The sequence below is a fragment of the Notolabrus celidotus genome, chromosome 2 (assembly GCF_009762535.1).
Source record: "Notolabrus celidotus isolate fNotCel1 chromosome 2, fNotCel1.pri, whole genome shotgun sequence".
In the NCBI taxonomy this organism is placed as follows: domain Eukaryota; kingdom Metazoa; phylum Chordata; class Actinopteri; order Labriformes; family Labridae; genus Notolabrus; species Notolabrus celidotus.
The window spans coordinates 7,229,210-7,250,643 of NC_048273.1; the positions used below are offsets into that span (position 1 = coordinate 7,229,210).

Here is a 21,434-nt window from a genome sequence, read left to right on the forward strand (position 1 = left end):
AAAAAAAAAAAAAAAGAAGACAAGACAAATATAACTTTGTCCTCCATTTATTTTGTAAAACACTTGTAAACTTTTGCCCATTAAATAAAAACAAGATTCAACTCAAAATGTACTGCTTGTGCAAAGCACCCTATCTGTGGGCCCAGTCCTGCCTCATCCACTGCATTTCATGGCATGGCAAGTGAAGGAGCAGAGGAACTTAAAAAGCTTCACTCCATTCTTCTTTCATTTGCTGATTTTCACCGTCCACTTTTCTTTGAGCTGCAAACTGTGAACACACCGTTTTATTCTAGGGTCCTACAGCTGGCAAAGTGCCAACATGCGAACTGCTCCATAAACCAAAGTGAAAGTTAAAAATTGCACTCGCAGCAGTGGACTCTTAAGTGACCCAGTAACAGCCTGTCTGCGTATATAACATGGAGACAAGTCCTGGTAAACACACGGTGACCCGACCAAAACACAGAGTGAAGGAATAACAGTTCGGGGTCCATGAATAGGCGGCCGGATGCGGCCCGCGTATTGACGGCCTCCGAACTAGTGGGTGCGCAACGGAATTTCATAACGTGGCTCAAGCACATTCAGCCTTCACTGTATTTCACAGGGAAACCAAAATACTCCAATACATGTGACTTACAAGATGCAGGAGGGTTTTCAAGTCCCTCTGCTCCTTCACTTGCCATGACAACAGCTGCGCTTGGCGAGTGAGTGTGGATTGAACATGCGGTCATCACGTGAACACACGCAACTATATTTCATCAACCGATCCGCGGACCACGTCCGTGCCGACCCGTGGAGAGGCATCCGTACGGATCACGGATCAACGATGATCCGTTGCACCACTAGTTGCAGTGGTGTTTTTACTGTTTTTGTTCCTGTGTGTGTCCGGAGATCCTGCGTGTAACCATGGTCGCATTGTTTACATACGAGATCAGCTGTTAGCAGCCCGTAGCATGTTGATGCTAAACAATGCTAGGCCCGATGTTCCCTGCGAGCTGAGGAGAAGGAGGCAAGGATGACTTGCTGGTACTGAGGTGCAAGCTAATTAAAGACGACATGGACCTGTCCTTCCACCCACCGTTATGGGGAATGTACGATAAGGTGGACGAGCTAACCCAGCACCAGAGTAGCATCATGCTAACAGAGCTAACACCGGACACGAACGCCACATTGGAAGGATTTCACCTGCTGTGGGCGGACAGGATACAGGAGAGCGGGACTGGACGGGCTGGTGAAGAGGGCTGGCTTGGTCATGGACCCTGTGGAGGTGGTGGCTGACAGGAGAATTATGGCCAAGCTGTCTCTGATGGACATTTCTTTTCATATATATATTCTTGTTAAAATTCTTGTACTGTACACCTTCTTGTTTGCTGCTGTAACTCCATGAATTTCCCCGTTGTGGGACGAATAAAGGAGTATCTTATCTTATCTTAAACAATACTCTACTAAACTGATACACAGTACACAATTTGACATATATTTGTTGTAAATGTAAATCAAATTATGGAAATAACCTCAATCTGAGAAAAAGAAGAATCTACAAACTAAAACTTGCTTTAGAAACCTGCTTCCTGTTAGCACCATCAGAAATGATGGATTCAAGAAGCTCATCAGAAAACTAAATCCAGATACAAAATAACAAACTGTCTGGTTTCTTCAACTTTCACTCAGGACCAAAAATCTGCATTTAAATTTAAATGAAATGATGATTTTATATTTATCTTGGAAATATCATAACATAATTTTCCCTATCGCCCAGCCCTAACCTGTTATCATGAAGGTGGTTGTCAGACTGGAGTTTTAGCTTTTGCAAACCAGCTAAGACAAAAAGTATGTCAGCTTGTATCTCAGTTCAGCCCTCTGATCCTTCCCCCGCCCTGCCCGTCTGCCGTCATGAACGAAAACACACACAGAGTAACTGACTGTAACACCTTCAGGCAAACACACAGTGTGCTGATGCAGGTTCACTCATTAACACTCATCTATTTGTCTGGCGAGAAACGCAAACATGACAGTGTGAAAAGGATGATTTATGTTGAGACTGGATGTGCTCTGTGAATTTGAAATGAGCAGCACCAGGTGTGGAGGATCCATATGGGACCAGGATGAGTACTGATGCATACAGCTAATTAAGTCACTGGACCAGACACGCCATCAGGGGTTTGTTCAGGGCAAAAGCACATCAGTGTGGGCCGTGGCCCTGCTCTGTCCTACATGTATGTTCACAGATGCATCATGCAAGCACAGCCCCATCCTATCCATCTGTAAATCTTTTCCATCTCTTCTTCCCATCTGTCTCCTTCGCCCGTCTTGTAAATCCATCTGCCCGACTTCCTTGTACCTCTCAAACCACCTCTTTTTCACTCTCTCTCCTTTCATCAAGTTACCTCGCTCAAACCGAACGCCCATCTGCTCACATTTCTCACCAAAAAAAACCCTCCTCCTCTCTCTCCTCCTTGGACGACTATCTGTTTTTCTCTCGGGTGCAGGATACTCAGTCGGTATTTAATGGCAGCGCGGATATTAGTGTGGGCTAGATAGGTAAAAGGCCACACACACACACACACACACACACACACACACACACACACACACACACACACACACACACACACACACACACACACACACACACACATGCAAACAGAAATAGAAAGCTAAAGAGATTACTCAGCCGTCATCACACTGAGCTTTCTGACCAGGAACCTTCACATCTCTCGGCCCTGGAGGCGCATCTGCACATGTTCATAATCCACACGGCTTACTCACAACCTCCGCTGTGGACCCAAGATACTCTAAAGCCTCATCTTTGGAATAAAAAACAACAACTCAGCAGCAACATCTACAGGGCAGTTTCAAATGATTTTAAGAGACATTGTCATTCTGTTGCATGAATTCTGTTTGTGCAGCAGGGAAATGTAATTGCCTGCATGATGAAACATGCAGAACTAAAGCCTCCGGAAACCCAAACCCGCACCAGACTTCTAATTATGTAATAAAGGGTCTTATGGTTTTAAATCCTCAAAGCATAAGAAGGATTTAGTTTTATGAAATTAACCTGAATTGAAGAAACATGACTGGAGAACCTTCTTTACACGGTCGTCAAAACAAAGGCCTGGATATGAAGAAAGACCTACATTTCTTACAGTCGGCTTCTTATTATGTAACAAGGGTCCAAAGATTTCAGACTCTCTGACGGAGGAATTGGGTTGGATTGTCGCATGGTTGAATTTGAGTTTTGAGGAGTCCCTGTATCAGGAATGCAGCAGGTGAATTAGGTAAGACTGCCTTGATTGGTGGTGTACTGGCAATTTCGGTTCCTTTTGTGTTTTAAATTGTGATGTCTAGACCCCCTTAACCTCCCACCTGAATTTACAACCCTGTCTTGGTGCAGGTACCTGCAGTGCTTGAGGTTTCCCATCTCCTGCTTTCTCACTGGGATCACCTCAGGATTCCCCAGGAGGAGCTGGAAAGTTTTTGCTGGGGAGAGGGATGTCTGGGTGAATTTGGTTAGACTTCTACCTCCGTGACCCGACCCCGGATAAGCGGAAGAAAATGAATGGATGGATGGATGGATGGATGGATGGATGGATGGATGGATGGATGGATGGATGCAGGGCTGGCTGGATGGATAGCTGGATGGCTGGATGGCTGGCTGGCTGGCTGGCTGGCTGGCTGGCTGGCTGGATGGCTGGATGGATGGCTGGCTGGCTGGCTGGCTGGCTGGATGGATGGCTGGCTGGATGGATGGCTGGCTGGCTGGCTGGCTGGATGGATGGCTGGATGGATGGCTGGATGGATGGATGGATGGATGGATGGATGGATGGCTGGATGGCTGGCTGGATGGATGGATGGATGGATGGATGGATGGATGGATGGATGGATGGATGGATGGATGCCTGGGTGGATGGATGGATGCCTGGGTGGATGGATGGATGGATGGATGGATGGATGGATGGATGGATGGATGGATGGATGGATGCATGCTAACGACGAGTGTTAGCATTATTTTGCAATAATATTCAATATTCAATATTAATGACAGCGGTCGATTTCTAACAGCTATGAGGGTCTCATTTGACCCCAGTTGTTTACTATCAAATACCATAAAATCCAAAATAGATGTCTCCCCATATTATGGAGTTTCTGTGCAGCTTTGTAGACATTTCTAATACCACCTGTTTCACCATGTGAAGTCTATTATCCAGCGAGCCACTGGAACAGTTAAGTTCAGCCTCCATTAACTTTCCCCCTGGTCTTTGTTGTCTTGAATTGAGGAATTAAACCAGCACTCAACATGATTTATCTCCTAAACAGTATACCATTGTTTTCTTAAAATGCATGAAAGTGACACCAGCAGCCTGGTCAGTGTCACTTTGAATCCCAGCTTACTTTGCAGCGCAATACACAGAGTCAACTTTTCTTTTACATCAGGCTGCGTGCCGCACAGTTATGACGGCACATCCATCCATCATCTTGACGGCTTATCCCGTTTGGGGTCAAGGGGGTCTGGAGCCAATTCCAGCTGACTTCGGGCGGAAGGCAGGGTACACCCTGGACAGGTCGCCAACCTACCACAGGGCTAACCCAGAGAGACCGACAACCAGTCACACACACACTCACACCTACGGGCAATTTAGAGTGATCAATCAACCTGGTGAGCATGTTTTTGGACTGTAGGAGGAAGCTGGAGTACCCGGAGAGAACACTGACTGACGTGACGTCACCCATCTGTTTCTGAAGCGCTGTTTTGAGGCCAATCGGCGGCGGCAGCCATATTGCTGCTGTCGAGCAAGTGTGACGTAAAGAGGCGGGGTTTGAGCCTCCTAGCCAACAGCTACAGTGTTCCCGCCTGCCAATCAAGTCAGCTGTGCCTCTCATTGGAAGACTTGAAATCTTAATATCTTTGAAATTACTGCGTTATGAAAAAAGTCACCCTCATACAGTGAGTGCCGATCGAGACATGAGCTATCCAGACTACACTTGTCTTTAGTTCCAGGCTGTAAACATGTTTATTTCTGCTGTAAAGATCGGCTTTTTGGAATTGGTGTGTATGTGGTTTCCAGTACTTCCGGAGCCAGCCTCTAGTGGATCCTAGATGAACTGCAGTTTTTAGCACTACCGCATTGGACTCATATTTTAAGACCGGAGGTTGCCGCTTGGGAGAGAACCCACGCATGCACAGGGAGAACATGCAAACTCCGCACAGAAAGGCACCTTCCCGACCGGGGACTCGAACCAGGCACCTTCTGGCTGTGGTGCAGCCCATGACAGCATATGTACGTGACAAAGCTTTAGCTAATACTGTGCCATCTTCTGGGTAAAAATAGTATAACACCAAATCCCACTGGTTGCATCAGTGAGGAGGACGCAGGTTACTTCTCAGACGAAAGAAAGATGTTACAGTGAGTCTTAAACACCCAACTTTACAACAGATAGCAAAACATTTTCAGTATCACATCAATTGTGGACTGAGATAAATAAAGACAGATAGCAGGATTTCAGCTTTCTCCTCTGATTCTGACTCAGACAACAAAAACCCTGTTACAGGCTGCACCACGCTGATTGTTGGGTGTGTGGAGCTGTCAATCCAGATACGATCGGCCGAGCCAACGCTGTCTTGAGAAGTGGTCTAAAAGGAAAAACCATCAGGCGTGTTTTGAGCTGTGTTCTTACAGTTGTGGACGTTTATTTTGCCACATTTCACTGGATGCTTAAAGAGATTCAACTTTGAACAGCATCGCTGACAGATGCTTGCATAAAGGATCTATACATTCTTGCATAATGCATGTTAACAACATATGTTCATGCCTTAGTATCTCATCTCTCACATGCTGCACAGCATGCACACACAGACCAGGAGGAAATGTAAGATTAGTGTGTGTGTTGGTGTGGTGTGAGGAAGTGTGTGTATGTCTTGAAGGATGAAGTTGGGGATTATAGGAAGTCATGATAGCATACCCTACAAATTGCTAGATAAGAGACTCAGGGTTTCTTATTCATCCCTACACCCACACCCCTCTCCTTCCTTTCTTCCTTAAAGCGAGCCTCGATTCTGATCCCACACTTCACCACCAGAGACGTCTTTGTCGGAGCCTATCTCGCCCCCCCTCCTGCTCTTTGCCCCTCCACCATCACTCCATCCTCCTCTCCTCTCCGCCTAATTGCAGCTCAGTCCTGCTGTGCTTCAGTCAGCGTGGAAAAACACTCTCACAGTGGGGGAGATATTTATCCACCCTGTGCAAACAAAGCTGGAAAAGAAGAAATTGTCTTCTCCAATTCTTTTGTTACTTTTTCTGCAACTCTGTAATCCCAATTTTCCCCTTCCTCTCACTCGTGCAGTACATACACCTCTGGGTTTATATCTGCTTTCTTTGGCAGATAAATTCCTCCTTTTTGAAGGAGCTGTGATTTGAACTGCTGATAACACACCTCAAACCTTGCTCTGGCAAATAGTTTGACATGATCGTCTCTATTTCAGGCGAGAAACGTAGCAGACTGTGAGAGAAGTCGTGCTTCTAACACCGCCTCTGAATGCAGGAAAGCTTTATTACATGAATATCAACACCGAGACTGTGCATGCAGAAGAATGAGCAGTCTCGTGTGTCTACTGATTGCTTTAACACCCCTCCCTGACTGTATCAATAACAACCAGCGAGGGAGATTAAACATTTATGAGGTGTATGCTGCACTGGTAAGAATCCAATCTAGACTGTCACTATAAAGTATACTGCTAGCTACAAAGTGGCTGGCAGCGTTCCCTGTTAGCGTTACAGCTGATATAATCCCGCTGTAGCTGCCAGCGGCTGCATTAGCGGCAAGCGCCTGACTGTGAAATGCTACAAGTAAAAACCCCCGGGACCTGAGTGGTTCAGGTGCGCAGTGGATTAAATCATCTCAGGCACTTTTCATGTTTCCACACCGACAGGAGCGTGAGGTTGCCGGTGTAGTGACAGTAAAAACTCAAGAACACGGCATGACAAGCATCCACCAAGACCGCAGTTATACAGAGTTATATATGGGCCTCGATCCTGAGCATGTGATGGGGTGATTTGAGAGCCTTCAGATGCACATAGATCATACTTTAGGTAGGAATAATCATTTGGTCCTCCTCCTCTTGCCTCATCTGAGAGGAAAAGTGCTACAGATGGTCTTGTGTGTCCACAATTATCATCCTCATCATCATTTATTCAAAACCTGGAAAAAAAAACTTATGAGAGAACCCTCATTTACAATCAGAGCTGGTTCTCATGTTTTTGGTGCCTTAGGCGAGATTGTACCAGTAGTACCCCTCAAACTCAGAGATACGCTACAACAGAACTCTTTGTTTTCGACATGCCTCCCTGGTTTGTCCATGCACGTCATAAAATACCACAATTTATACCCCACGTGGCAAAATGAATTATTCAAGGGGTCTTATTCACACGAGGATGAAGCGTCTCTTGCAGCTGCTAAAAGAGCCAAAACATCATCTGATTCACAAAGCACCACCGAAAGGGTTAAAGGCTCCACAAAGTGCACTGCCGAGCAAATAGCGTCCCTGTGCGCCAGTTTTGTTTGCATACATTTAAATGAGTCATTATGCATTCATTTGGAGCAAAATATGTCCCTTTAGATGCAAACAAGCCTCTTTGCAAATAACACCTTATTCACAAACACCAGCGCTAACAGCCCCGCACAGTTAGAGTGAAATATTTAATGTCTGCTGGGAGCTGGTGGTGACGATGAGCGGTGATACGCTCAATTGTTTCAGTCATTAAGACAACTATCCCACTGCTGGATGACTAGAAGTTAATATATCTGTACATAAAGTCTGTTTATATTGATAAGCTATTTCTATTATTATGATAATCAGGGGTTAAAATAGTCTGGGGCTGTCTTAATCCCCACATGTGAGCTGCACTGTGACGCATGACAACTTTTTATATAGACGAGTTTGCTCCAGGAAGTAAGCTGGATATGAAGTGTGTATTATGTGTCCCACCTAGGGCTGGGCAATATGGAAAATTATGTTATCAAGATAAACATAAAATCATAATTTCATTTAAATTTAAAGTCAGATTTTGGTCCTGGGTGAAAGTTGAAGAAACCAGACAGTTTGTTAGTTTGTATCTGGATTTAGTTTCCTGATGAACATCTTGAATCCAGCACCCGGACCATCAGCACTGGCGCCCCACAGGGATGTGTTCTCTCCCCACTGCTCTTCTCCCTCTACACCAATGACTGCACCTCAGGGGACCCCTCGGTGAAACTCCTGAAGTTCGCAGACGACACCACCGTCATAGGTCTCAACCAGGACGGAGACGAGTCTGCTTACAGACAGGAGGTGGAACAGCTGACTCTCTGGTGTAGTCAGAACCATCTGGAGCTGAACCCGCTCAAGACTGTGGAGATGACAGTGGAATTCAGGAGAAGCCCCCTCTCACCATCCTGAACAGAACTGTGTCTACTGTGGACTCTTTCAGGTTCCTGGGATCCACTATCTCCCAGGACCTGAGGTGGACCTCCCACATAGACACAATCAGAAAAAAGGCCCAGCAGAGGATGTACTTCCTGCGTCAGCTCAGGAAGTTCAACCTGCTGATCGTGTTCTACACCTCCATCATCCAGTCTGTTTTTGTGCACCGCCATCACTGTCTGGTTTGGATCTGCAACCAAACTAGACAAACACAGACTGCAACGGACTATAAGGACTGCAGAAAAAATCATCGGTGTCGACCTGCCCCCCATCCAGGACTTGTAATTGTCCCGGGCCAGGAAACGGGCAGGTAGCATCACCGCTGACCCTTCACACCCTGGACACAAATTCTTCAAACTCCTCCCCTCCGGCAGGCGCTACAGGTCACTGTGCGCCAAAACAACCCGCCATAAGAACAGTTTCTTCCCCCAGGCTGTCACTCTGATGAACACTAAACCATAACAGTGTCATACCTGTCAGATAAATACTCTCTGTAAATATACATGTAGATACACAATGCAGCAATTCTCCAAGCAGAATTCCATATTTCTATTTATTTTATTATTCAACTACTATTTTATAATGTAAAAACTACCTCTGCTACTCACCACTGCACTAATATCATATTATTTTAGCCTGTACATATTAGTCATGCCTAATTGTTGTTCTTTTGTATTTATAGCTGATGTTATTGTTATTACATTTTTTATTTTTATTTTGTATGTCTTATTATTATGCCTTTGTACAAAGAGAGCACAGTTTACCTAAGTCAAATTCCTTGTGTGTTCAAGCATACCTGGCCAATAAAGCTGATTCTGATTCTGATTCAGATTCTGATGGTGCTAACAGGATGCAGGTCTTTAATCAGTCCCTCCAGGATTTCGCAGGATTTTTTTGTGATTGTTGCGGCCCAAAAAGGCTTGAATTTGCGACAGCTTTTTGAAAAAATTGCGGTGAAAGTTGCGATTTTTTTTTTTGCTTTTTCCCCCCAATAACATCTCAGGGGCAAGTAAATACACTAAATTACAGTTTTTTTTAGAAAACATTCTTGATGTGGCCACTGACTGTATTTTGATTCTCTGGATTGACAGAAAAATGCCATGAAAGGACTGTATTGCACATTTACGACGGTCCCTGAATGCACCTCGCAGCGACTGAGGCACTTGACAGTCAGTTCACGGCACTCTGAAATGAATCTGCATTTGGATTACTATGAGTTGATCCAAACTTACTGAATGTGTCTGATGTTTCACCAAACTGGATTAAATCAAGCTGTAGACGCCAAGCTTTTTACGGTAAGAGCGGCAACAACGTCAAACATCAAATAGTAAACAGACGTCCCCCGGTTGTGTCTTTGTCACTAACGCACACCGGGGGTAAAAATCATCAATGAAGATGAGACAGATGCATGGAGGCGGAGCTGGTTCATAAAGCACACCTGCTGCAGGTAGAGAGCAAGCTAACACTGAGCCCCTCAATCTATAAATAACAACGTTGTCGTCGTCACTTGTCCTGCCTGCTGTCCTCTCTCTTTTCACCCGTTCTCTGTGCGTGTTTTGTTGTTGCAAAGTGCAGATCAAGTGAGGACTTATGTTTATGTTCCAAGGAAGTCAAATTGATGACAAAACTGGTGACGTACAGGGGCTGAGATTAAGGTGATTGGTCAAAGTTGTGGGAAAGTTGCGGTGATTGTAAAATTTGCAAGGCCGCGAAAAAATCGCGCTGATTGGTTGAATTTGCGTTGATAGTTGCGATCGCGAAATCGCAACTTCCTGGAGGGACTGTTTAATGTAAGATGAGATTTTTGTGAAGTTTTAGTTTGTAGATTTTTATTTTTCTCAGATTGAGGTTATTTCCATAATTTGATTTACATTTACAACAAATATATGTGAAATTGTGTACTGTGTGTCAGTTTAGTAGAGTATTGTTTTGAGTTGTGCTCTCCCCTTGGGTCACAGGCAGAGTCATACTGTTTCCTACAGTACATTGAATGCATCACGCTCGTTCGGTGCTCCGTTGTGTCACTGTCAGGGTGGACATTAAACGTGTTTGAATTCAATATACAGTCCCTCCAGGAAGTCGCGATTTCGCGATCGCAACTATCAACGCAAATTCAACCAATCAGCGTGATTTTTTCGCGGCCTTGCAATTTTATACAATCACCACAACTTTCCTGCAAATTTGACTAATTACCTTAACCTCAGCCCCTGCACGTCATCGGTTTTGTCATCAACTTCACTTCCCTAAACGTAAGTCCTCACTTGATCGGCACTTTTCAACAGCAAAACACGCACAGAGAACGGGTGAAGAGAGAGGACAGCAGGCAGGACAAGTGACGATGACAACGTTATTATTTATAGATTGAGGTGCGCAGTGTTCGCTTGGTCACCTACCTGCAGCAGGTGTGCTTTATGAACCAGCTCTCCTCACCTCCATGCATCTGTCTACTCTTCATTGAGGATTTTTACCCCCCAGTGTGTGTTAGTGACACAGACACAACCACGGGGCGTCTGTTTACTATTTAAGGTGCTATTATTTGATGTGAACAAAATCGCAACTTTCACCGCAATTTTTTCAAAAAGCTGCCGCAAAATCAGGCTTTTTGGGCCGCAACAATCACAAAAAAATCCTGCGAAATCCTGGAGGGACTGAATATAGAATACATAAAGAACTCAACAAAACAATAACAGTAATATATTACAACAAGATGCAACTTACTCTTTAGTTAAATCAAATATTGCTCAAGGCACCTGTGAGGATCTTTCAACCAACTTGTTAAAGAGAGAGATCCGACCTGCTGTGAGTCCATTTTTTTATTTCACTACTCAAAACACACCTTCAAATAAAGCTGTTACTGTGTGATCATTATTTATTTGTCTCAATTTAAATGTGTAAATGTTCAAGGTTAGAAACACTCTTTTAATGTAATCTGCATAAGTGCATGAGCTTTCATTATCTGTGGTTAACTGTGTTGAAAAGTGCAATATAAATAAAGTTTTATTATTACTTTAATGACACATTGGACAAAGCGTATAGAGGATGTAACCCTCAAAGCAGACAATATGGGTTTTATTCCAACCTGCAGCCATTTGCACGTCATTCCTCTGTCTCTCAATTTCCATCTCTCCTGTCATATCTCTCAATAAAGAGATACATAAAAGCCCCAAAAAGCCCAAAAATAACCTTAAAAAAGAGAGAAATCTCATCCTGTCGTCTTTAAACAGGCAGTCGTATCACTTACTGTCAGTAGAGAATGTAAACAAAGGCTGTTTCTGCAGTGTGCTGTGAATGGTCTGAAATCTACCAGATGGCAGCGGTTTCAGGCGTCAAAAAAACGACCACACAGACACAATCAATCACGCTGCTGAAGGTTTTGTTTGTTGTTGTAGACGATGTTGTTGCATCAGTTTTCAGATTTCAGGATGTTTGGTTGCCAGTTAGAAACTCCTCACAGGCGATTCAAGTGTAAAACTTGGAGAGCAGCTTTTCCCCCATATGCATGAAGTTGAGTTCACCTGCTTCAAGGAGCTCATCCACAGGTTCACTTGATTATTAACAAGAAATGCAGCATCAGTCTCAACTTTCGCCTGTATAAAACATGGACATAGTCTTGGTAATGTCAGCTTCAAGTCTCTGAAGAGGCGTAAAGAAGCCTTAAGATGATGGTCGCCAGATTGGAAAGGCTGACTCTCTGAAAAAGGGAGAGTTGGGGCCAAGACCAAGCTACAAACAGACCGTGGTTCAATTTAAAAAGCAGATTAAAAGACAGGTTTCAAGGGGCGCTGGTGGCCTAGCGGTCTAAGTACAGAGGCTATGGTCCTCGTTGCAGAGGGTCGCAGGTTCGATTCCAGCCTCGGCCATTTGCTGCATGTCCTCCCCCTCTCTCTGCTCCCCGCATTTCCTGTCACTCTTCAGCTGTCCTATCCATAAAGGCAAAAATGCCACAAAAAATTGCATATATATACAAAATAAAAAAGAAGTGTTTCTTCATTGAAATCAATTTGAAAAAGTAAGATCGTCTCATATTTGTTTCAGTAACTAAATGCCGATATTCATGCACAACAGTGGACGGCGTCACTTATCTTTAAAGAGAGTGCACCCCTGATGACTGAGGCCAGCTGTCACTCACAACTCCAATATTAGAGGGACAGAAGATAAAGACATGGCGATTGAAGGCAAACAAAGTGGATCAAAATTAGGCAGAGTTACGATTCTGATTTCAAGATAATGGTTATCAATGCAGCAGAGACGCTAAGCAGCTGTAAATGAAGTGAAATATGGAGCCACAGAGTGAAATGACAAGCACATAAAGACTGTCTTAAAGTGAATGTGTGATATTAACTCTCCCTGTCCCATTAAAGTTACTAACCATAGACCTTTCTGGAGTCCCTGAGCTCCCTTGTCTCGTAGGTTCCTCTGGATCTCTGCTGCTGTGGACATGCCAGACTCCAGCTGCTACAACTACTACTATCTGTCTCACCACTATCATCTCTCTCTCTCTCTTTTCATCTCCCTCTATCCCTCTCTCCAACTCAGTCTCAGCAGATGTGTGTCTAACATGAGTCTGGTCCTGCTGGAGGTTTCTGCCTGTTAAAGGAAGTTTGTCCTTGCCACTGTAACTTGCTAAATGCTGCAAAGTGCTCTGCTCATGGTGGATTAAGATGAAATCAGACTGAGTCCTGTCTGTAAGATGGGACTGGATCTGACCCTGTCTTGATGTTGTGTCTTTGTTAATAATAGAACATAGAGTACGGTCTAGACCTGCTCTTCAGATAACATTTGTTGGGATTTGGCGCTTTATAAATAAAGATTGACTGATTGATGATATTTCCCAGTCAAAACAGAAAGAAGTTTACAGACCTGATCATATTTGTTTCATTTAAATGTGACAATTTTAAAAGTTTTTCTTTAAAAATGTAAAAGAATTTGGTCTTTATGATTTAGTCTTGAGAATGAGGGTTTGTTTTATCATCACGGTCGTCTTCTGTTTGTGCCAATACCTTATTTTGAAAGACTAAGCCGCCCCCTTCCAGTTTTACATGGATAAAGAAATGATGTACAGAGACCAAATGTTTCATTCTGCTGTAAAATGAACTCTTTAACATCATTTTTCAACACTGGAAGTTGCAGCTTGTTGTTAACTCATCGACGTAAATGTAAATATCTCTGCGGAGGAATAATGGGGCAATAAAAAACTCATTATGTGCATGACTGTAACTTATAACAGCTTCCCAGGTGATGTTGGGAGGCATTTGCTTTTGCTGGACTTTTAATTGATTGCACTGACAGGGATCGGGTGATAAGGGCAACTGTCAGCCAGCCAAGTTAAATGTCGTCTATTTGTTTAGCCCCGGATCCTCCTGCTGCAGCGGCGGGGTTTGTGGCAGAGACAGAGAGCACTCTCTGTCTGCTCCCTGCAGCGGGGTCGGGCCCTTAGGGAACACTGTGGTGCTCAGGGCTGACAATAGTGCTACTTTAATGCATAAAGTAGGTGGTTTGTAGGTCAGGTCTGGTTCAGGTGGTTGATTAATGCATGCTGTCACAGGGTGAATAGCTGGGGTTGGCCACCTGAGTAAGTGTTTAAAAAAATACCAGGTGTTACTGCTGCCTAGGGATGTAATCAATTCATTGATTAATTGATTGTTTAGAAATTAGGGGTGTCCCGATCTGATATTGATATCGGTCCGATATCAACCAAAAAATCCAGTATCGGATTTTATCGGCCTGCATCTAAAATCTCTGATATAAGCAGTCCATTCCAGACTCCGCTTCAGAACTTCTATCCAGCAGTGCCCGGATCCAGCATGCAGAGCCCACGTGATCACAACAACAGCGTGTGCTAGGAGTAGGAGTGATGTCGGCCGTGTGGCAGTATAAAGGCGTTGCAGATGTGGTGGAACAGAACCGGGGAAGTTTAATACGACCAACCTCAACGCGCATTTGAAGCAGCATCACAAAAAACAGCATGAGAATTTTCACAAGCTACCTCTGTGAGGCCACTATTGAACGTAAGAACAATCCTTTACATTACTGGAGAGCAGGCTGAGTTATTATCTAAGGGGGGCAGTGTTAGCTTGGTCGCTACCTGCAGCAGGTGTGCTTTATGAACCAGCTCTCCCCGCCTCCATGCATCTGTCTCAACTTAAAAAACGTAAATTTCACTTGATGCTCATGTACACTACCAGTCAAAAGTTTGGAAACACCTTCTCATTCAAGGGTTTGTATTTATTTTAATCATTGGAAACACTGTAGATTAATACTGAAGACATCAAAACTATGAAAGAACATATATGGAATTATCTAATTCACAAAAAAGTGTTAAACAAAGCAGAATATGTTTTATATTTTAGATTCTGTAAAGTAGCCCCCTTTTCCTTCATGACAGCTTTGCACACGCCTGGTATTCTTTCAGTCTGCTTCATGAAGTGGTCTCCTAGAATGGTTTCTAATTAACATGAACCTTGTCAAGAGTTCATTTGTAGAATGACTTGCCTCCTTAATGTGTTTGAGACCATCAGTTGAGTTGTTCAGAGGTAGGGTTAGTACACAATGGATTTGACTACTGTTGTAATCCAGATTATGGTAAAACCAGATTATTTCATAGTTTTGATGTCTTCAGTATTAATCTACAATGTTGAAAATAATTAAAATAAATAAAAACCATTGAATGAGAAGGCGAGTCCAAACTTTTGACTGGTAGTGTATGTTCGTGCTTTTGTTCAACAACATGCAATAAGATGCCAGAAGACACAAAGTTGATGCAATTATTTCTCATGGTGCCTATTTCTGTGAGGACACGTCTGCTAAACCTGAAAATGATTCAACAATGAGAAAAATGTTCGTTTATCCCCGAGGGTTCTTGTTTCATTAGAGGAACTTCATTAATGTAAAGGATGTCTTGGCTGTGAATCCAACGATCACAAAGGTAGCCAATTAGATTATTTTTGGCGCTGAATATACGTCAGAAGTTATGCTTCATGTCCTCGACTCGACTACATTTGATTGTGTTTCTTTTTCACTGCAGAGAGAACCCAGTGTATGTTCATGGAGGAGGAGAAGCATGTGCACTCTTTACCTGACCGTGAAACAGACAAACACACCATCCATCCATTGCTCCCCATGCCCCAGTGTTGACTCCAAACAATCATATCAGGTTAATGACAGATGGTTGTGTTAACAGCTTACCCGTCCGATGAGCACCGGTTCAGGCCCTCTGTACTCCTCGATCACAAAGAACTGGTTCCAGAGCCAGCTCCTCCTGCGGCGAGAGCGAGGCCCGGCTTGAGGCCCCGACCGACCGCGTGCAGCCTCCTTGACCCATTTAGACCCTGCGATCGTCCTCTCAGGCAGCACCACGTCATCCACACCTGCCTCTGAGTGGGGCTCAGTCTGAAGAGCGTACGTCTCATCTTCACTGGGAGCATTAATTAAACCATCAAGCTCTCCATTAGTCAAATTGCCTCTTTTCAGACGGTTCAGAGCGAGTTCAGGGCTATGTTTAGGTTTTATGGATTTGGCAGCAGATTCGGGGCGTTTCAGCGTGACTGTTTTCCTCCTCATGTTGTCCTTAATGTCAGAATCATTTCGTTTTCTGTCATTAAGTCTGGAAGCAACATTTGGGAAGTGTCTCGCAGCCTCCTTTGCATCTTCAAACTGGCTTTCCTTTTCTTCCAAACTTCCCAAAAAGTTCTCTGCATGAGGTAATGCTTGTTTTTTGTTTGATACTCCCAAGTCCTGCCCTTCTTCTAACAGACCCACAACCAGCGAGAGGCTGTTCCTGTCCACTTTAAAGAACAAAAGAAGAAGAAGAAGCAGAATGTGTGCAGCCATGGCTCAGTTTGTTTCAGAGGATGAACAATGATAGGCTGATCAGATGATGGTCCATCTTGTCTTCTTATGCTTTGTGTCGTCTTCCTTTATCTGTCTCGTCTCCGAATAGTGAGTCTTCATCTCACCGTCTTTTCTAGCAGCGTTCCAGGTCGGACTCATTCTGCACAGGATCACCTGAGAGACGACACAAAGGGTTCAATATTACACATAATGAATAGAAAACAAGAGCTTTAACAAAGACAGTTTCTTAAATCAAGTCTCTTCTTTTTACCACTCAGCCTCCATGCCAGCTGCACTTCCTTGGTTGTTTGTGAAAAATGTGCCCCGGTATTTTTCACTGCCTTGTTTTGGTTGTAAAAAAAATTGTCTCGTTATTTGCAATCGATTTAGGGTAAGTTATGACCGTCACTTGCGCTCAGGTGTCTCTGGTCTCCCTCTAACTGCTGCACACCTGAGCGCCATTAGCACTCAGCGAGGGGGAGGAGGGTTTACAGGGGAGCAGGTAGTGCTGAAGCTTGCTATCTGGCACTCACGCTGAGCAGCATGTGGTGAAGACTGTTCTGTTTTTTCCCTCCTTATCTCTTTCCCCAAAGTGGGTTATTTTTGCCAACATGGTTTAGATTGTTGGAGATACTTCACTTTGTGCTGGAGACAACTGGTAATCCAGTGATCTGTCTTTTGTTTGGATAAGTTCTTGGTTTTGTCTCCTTTTTATATTTGTCTTCTCGTCTTTTCATTTTAAAGCTCCAGTAAGGAGTTTTAGCTGGTTATGAAACGCACTTCACTTTAACAGTGATTCTTCTTAATGACCTCAAAAAGAAAAAAAAAAGAGACCTTCAGCACTAAGAATGACAATTCCTACATTGTTATTTTTAACACCTGTGACTGCTGTGAGGGGGCCGGTGTCAGATCAGAGGACTGACACCACGCTGAGGAAAGAGCCTTTCATATTCACAGTGAGTGATAGGTTTGATGTTAAAACAGCAGGATGAGATTTTTCTTTTAAAAAAGACTTCTTACAAAAGGTGTAAAGGTTCAAGCATTGGTCCCAAAATGTTTTGGTGAGGCATTTTCCGTTTGGTGCAAAAGTAAAGATAATTCAAATCCAAGGTCCTCACACAGCATGCATAGTCCAGCATGTAGATGACTGAGATATAGGCTGTTTTTGAAACGGCCTGCTACAAACTACTTACTAATGTAGTAGGCAGTAGGTGCAGCCTACCACATACTGCGTTTGAATTTAGTATGTAGTATGACTGTCCTGTTTGATCTGTCATGCAGCATGCTGAGCCGGACGTCACTGGATTTTCCTGTTTCAAACAGCGGCAAAGCCGATAGAGAAACTGCTTCTTTAGCATCCGCTTATGATTTAAAAAGTTAAGAAGTGATTTGTATGTAATTCAATAACTTCCACAGCACCCAAAAACAGATTTCCTCTCGTCAAAAAAAGAAGGAAAAAGAAAAAGAGGAACGAGCGCTGTGCATTGTGGGAAACAGCACGTGAGGCAGACTGGTCTGATGCACACTGAGACATTTTCCCAAATCAGTAGACATCCAGGGAGTTTTGGCATACTGCAGGTTTTGCTCTTGTTCATACTACATACTGAATTTTAGCCAAATCAGTACGTACTGTCTGCACCTTAATATCATTTGCACTGGAATCTATTTTCATTGTCCATTTTTAAAACTGTCACTGCACTACCTGCACTGTGCACATAGGATGTTTTATAGAACTGTATTTTATTATATTTTATTGTATTTTATATTTAATTTTTAGATATTTAAAAGCTGAGAGAGAGAAACAGCATCTCGTTTTTCCTGTATGTCTCGTATATACAGTGAAAATTGACAATAAAAACCTTTGAATCTTGAATCTTGAAAAGTACTGCAAGTATAGTAGGTGGTTTCAAAAACAGCCATAGTTTCAGTGCAGTGACTCTCTCAACAAATCACCTGAAAACACACTGAGCTTAAATTCTTATTTACCTGTGCTTAGTTCTGTGCTGTGCATCCAAACGGTGGCTGCCTGTGATCATCAGTGCGTGTGCGTGTGCGTGTGCGTGTGCGTGTGTGTGTGTGTGTGTGTGTGCGTGCGTGCGAAGTACAGTGAGGAGTGGAAGGAGCAAGACTATACATGTCAAGCCTCTTGCTGGTTCATAGGGAACAACAACAACACTACAACAACCTTTTAGTTATAATAATAATAACAATAAATTGTATATAAAGGCGCCTTTCTCTGCACTCAGGGACACCGCACAGATACACACACACATATATATATATATATATATATATATATATATATATATATATATATATACATACACAAATTTTACACATTAAAGGAAGCAAAATCAAACTCAAAATGAAAACAATATAAACTGACAGTGTTAAGAAAATAGAAACAATAAAAAGTGACAGAGCAATTGGCGTCAGATGGAGTAGGCGGTTTTAAACAGATGTGTTTTGAGTTGTGATTTGAAATGGGGGGAAAGAATCAGTGTTTCTGAGTTGAGGTGGTAATGAGTTCCAGAGACGGGGAGCAGAGCGGCTGAATGCTTGGCTCCCCATAGTGGTGAGACGGGCGGAGGGGACAGACAGGTGTATGGAGGAAGGGGATCTGATGGAGCGGGAGGGAGTGGGAACATGGAGGAGGTCGGACAGGTATGGGGGGGGCGAGGTTGTGGATGGTCTTGAATGTTAACAGGAGGACTTTGAATTGAATACAGAACAGTTAGTCACCGTTTCATAAAGTCTTGATCCTGAGAACCCCCCCGGGTCTCAGGAGGGTAGCTTACATCTAGTGTGGTAAAGAGGGTTCTTAGTGTGTTCCTGTGTGTGTCAGGCTGACCCTGCTAAGCTCTGACATGCAGACAGCAGAGGAGCAGGAGACAGAGAAGCTGCAGCAGATATTTTTAATTATGCGACTATTTTAGTACAAATATTTACCCTTTTTATGGCGAATAGCTCTCTGAAATTTACTCAAACTTAAAATCAGTCCTCATTTGGCATTTGAAGGTCATTTCAAATGTTACAAAAAAGCAATATGAGCACTCCTGCAATCCTAAACAGTCAATGCTGCACTTCAGACAGTGTGTTAAAGTGATCTAAGTTCTTAATACAGGAAAATTAATATTATGGGTTTCTTTTTGTCCGTTCGTCTCGTCTCGTAAACAAAATCCAAACATATGTTCGTCAGAGTTTTTATTATCAGTGATGCTCTTTAAAGCTGGGGTTGGTAGTCTCCGAAAACTAGCATGAATTTGAATGTAGCATGTCTTTAGGACTCCGTCTAACCCCTCCCCCCCATGCACGAGCGCCGCTGATTCATGACCTTATGATCGTGACTGATTCAAAACCGGTCCTCACCAAAACATTATCATAGTGAAAGTTAAAAACACAAACAAACATGGCTGCTGTTAGTACTCACAACTATCATGCTAGCATTATCCAGTTGTACTGGTGACATGATATCAGGAGAAAAGTTATAACACATATATAAAACTGTAACAGCTCTACTGTTTGTTAAACGTGTTCAGTGTAGATGTTCTTAATTTCTACAGTGTTGACAGTCAGTGAAGGCATCAGGAGAGGTGTAGAGTGTGTGAGCGGGAGAGAGGAAAGACAAGAGGAGAAGTTCTTCATTCATTCAAACATTGATTGTTGCTTTGTTGGTTGGCGTGATCACGGCCGACAGAGACCGGTTATTAAAGATCAACGTGTTCACGAACCGGCTCGTCATCACTACAGCGTCCGGACGGATTTATTCTTTTACTTGTCAGAGCCCCCGTGGTGAGAGCTCTTTAGACTCTGATCCGGACTACAGTCCTGAGCAAAGCACCTCATCGGGTCATAAGGGACAGGCCCGAGGTCGAGCGAGCGAGAGGGGCAGTCAGTAGAGTCAGGGGAAGCAGAGGCAGGGGACGGGGATGGGGAGTGCACGCCGGGGAAATGTACGCGCAGGAGGCGGGCAGAACGGAAGGATAGGATTTGATTGGTTTAAAATTTTGGGACCCAAAAACGGTGATTGGTTGGTGTTTTCCCAGGTTTACTCCGGCTGTAGATAGCAGCTTTTTTTCACTCTTTTTTAAGAACACATTATGTATTGATTGCCATCAGGACATAAAGATCATTTTAACCAGTATAACAAAAAGTGTGTCTCAATCTGACTACCAACCCCAGCTTTAACTCGTCATAGTCTTGTTTTTGTCATGAAAAAATGAGTCGTTGACAAACATTTATCGTCATAATTTCATTAACTAAATGAACACTGACATGAACCGAAAGGAAACCCCCAAACTTCATAAAGCTGCGTCCTCCATTCACTAATATCTTGGGAACTAATGAACAAGGGGAGAAGCAGCGTGGAGATGTAGAAGAATAAAAACTCAGTTAAATGACTCGTAAGTGTGACTGTGAATTTATCCAAGATTTTTTTTTTCTGGGAAATCTCATTCCAAGCATGAGTACATGTAGTCAGGATCATTTGTTTTCTCTGTGAATCCTCATTTTAAAGCCTCATTTCAAGATGATTAGCAAAGAGCTGGATGTTCAATTTAAGTGCTACAAACTAAGATAATCGATCAGCCGATATATTATGACCACTGACAGGTGAATTGAGTGTCACATATTATCTCTTTACGATGGTACCTGTCGGGGGCTGGGAAATGTTACGCAGCAGGGGATCATTTAGTCCTCAGAGTTGATGTGTTAGGAGCAGGAAAAATAGTGTGAGTGTGAGGATGTGAGTGACTTTGAGAAGGGCCAGATTGTGGTGGTGAGACGACAGGGTCAGAGCGTCTTCAAACCTGCAGCTTTCGTTGAGTGTTGCCGGTCTGCAGGGTTCAGTACCTACATAAAGTGGTTTAAGGAAGGGACAACAGTGCGCCAGTGACAGGGTTATGGTAAGCAAAGGCTCAGGATATGTGTTGTAGTGAGGTCAGATCCAACAGAAGAGCAGCCGGAGCTCAAACTGCTGAAAAAGTGAACGCTGGTTCTGATAGAATGCTGTCAGAACACACCCATGTAGCTGCAGACCAGTCAAGGTCAAGGTGCCCAGGCTGACCCTTGTCCACTGCCGAGGGCACCTACAATGGACACGAGCATCAGAACTGGTCCACAGAGCAAAAAAGAATGTGGCCTGGAGCAA

The 21,434-nt window shown here is 43.6% G+C and overlaps 1 protein-coding gene across 1 annotated transcript in view; it reads right to left on the reverse strand.

Annotated features, from left to right (window-relative positions):
- Positions 1–16,808, reverse strand: part of LOC117824926 (cadherin-24) — a 76,237-nt gene extending 59,429 nt beyond the window's left edge. Inside the window, exons 1-2 of the mRNA XM_034700436.1 lie at positions 16,557–16,808; positions 15,641–16,459 (exon numbers count right to left, since the gene is read on the reverse strand). Coding sequence (XP_034556327.1) covers positions 15,641–16,285 — 645 coding nt within the window. The 5' untranslated portion in view covers positions 16,286–16,459; positions 16,557–16,808. The remainder of the gene's footprint in view (positions 1–15,640; positions 16,460–16,556) is intronic.
- Between the last annotated feature and the right edge of the window lie 4,626 nt (positions 16,809–21,434).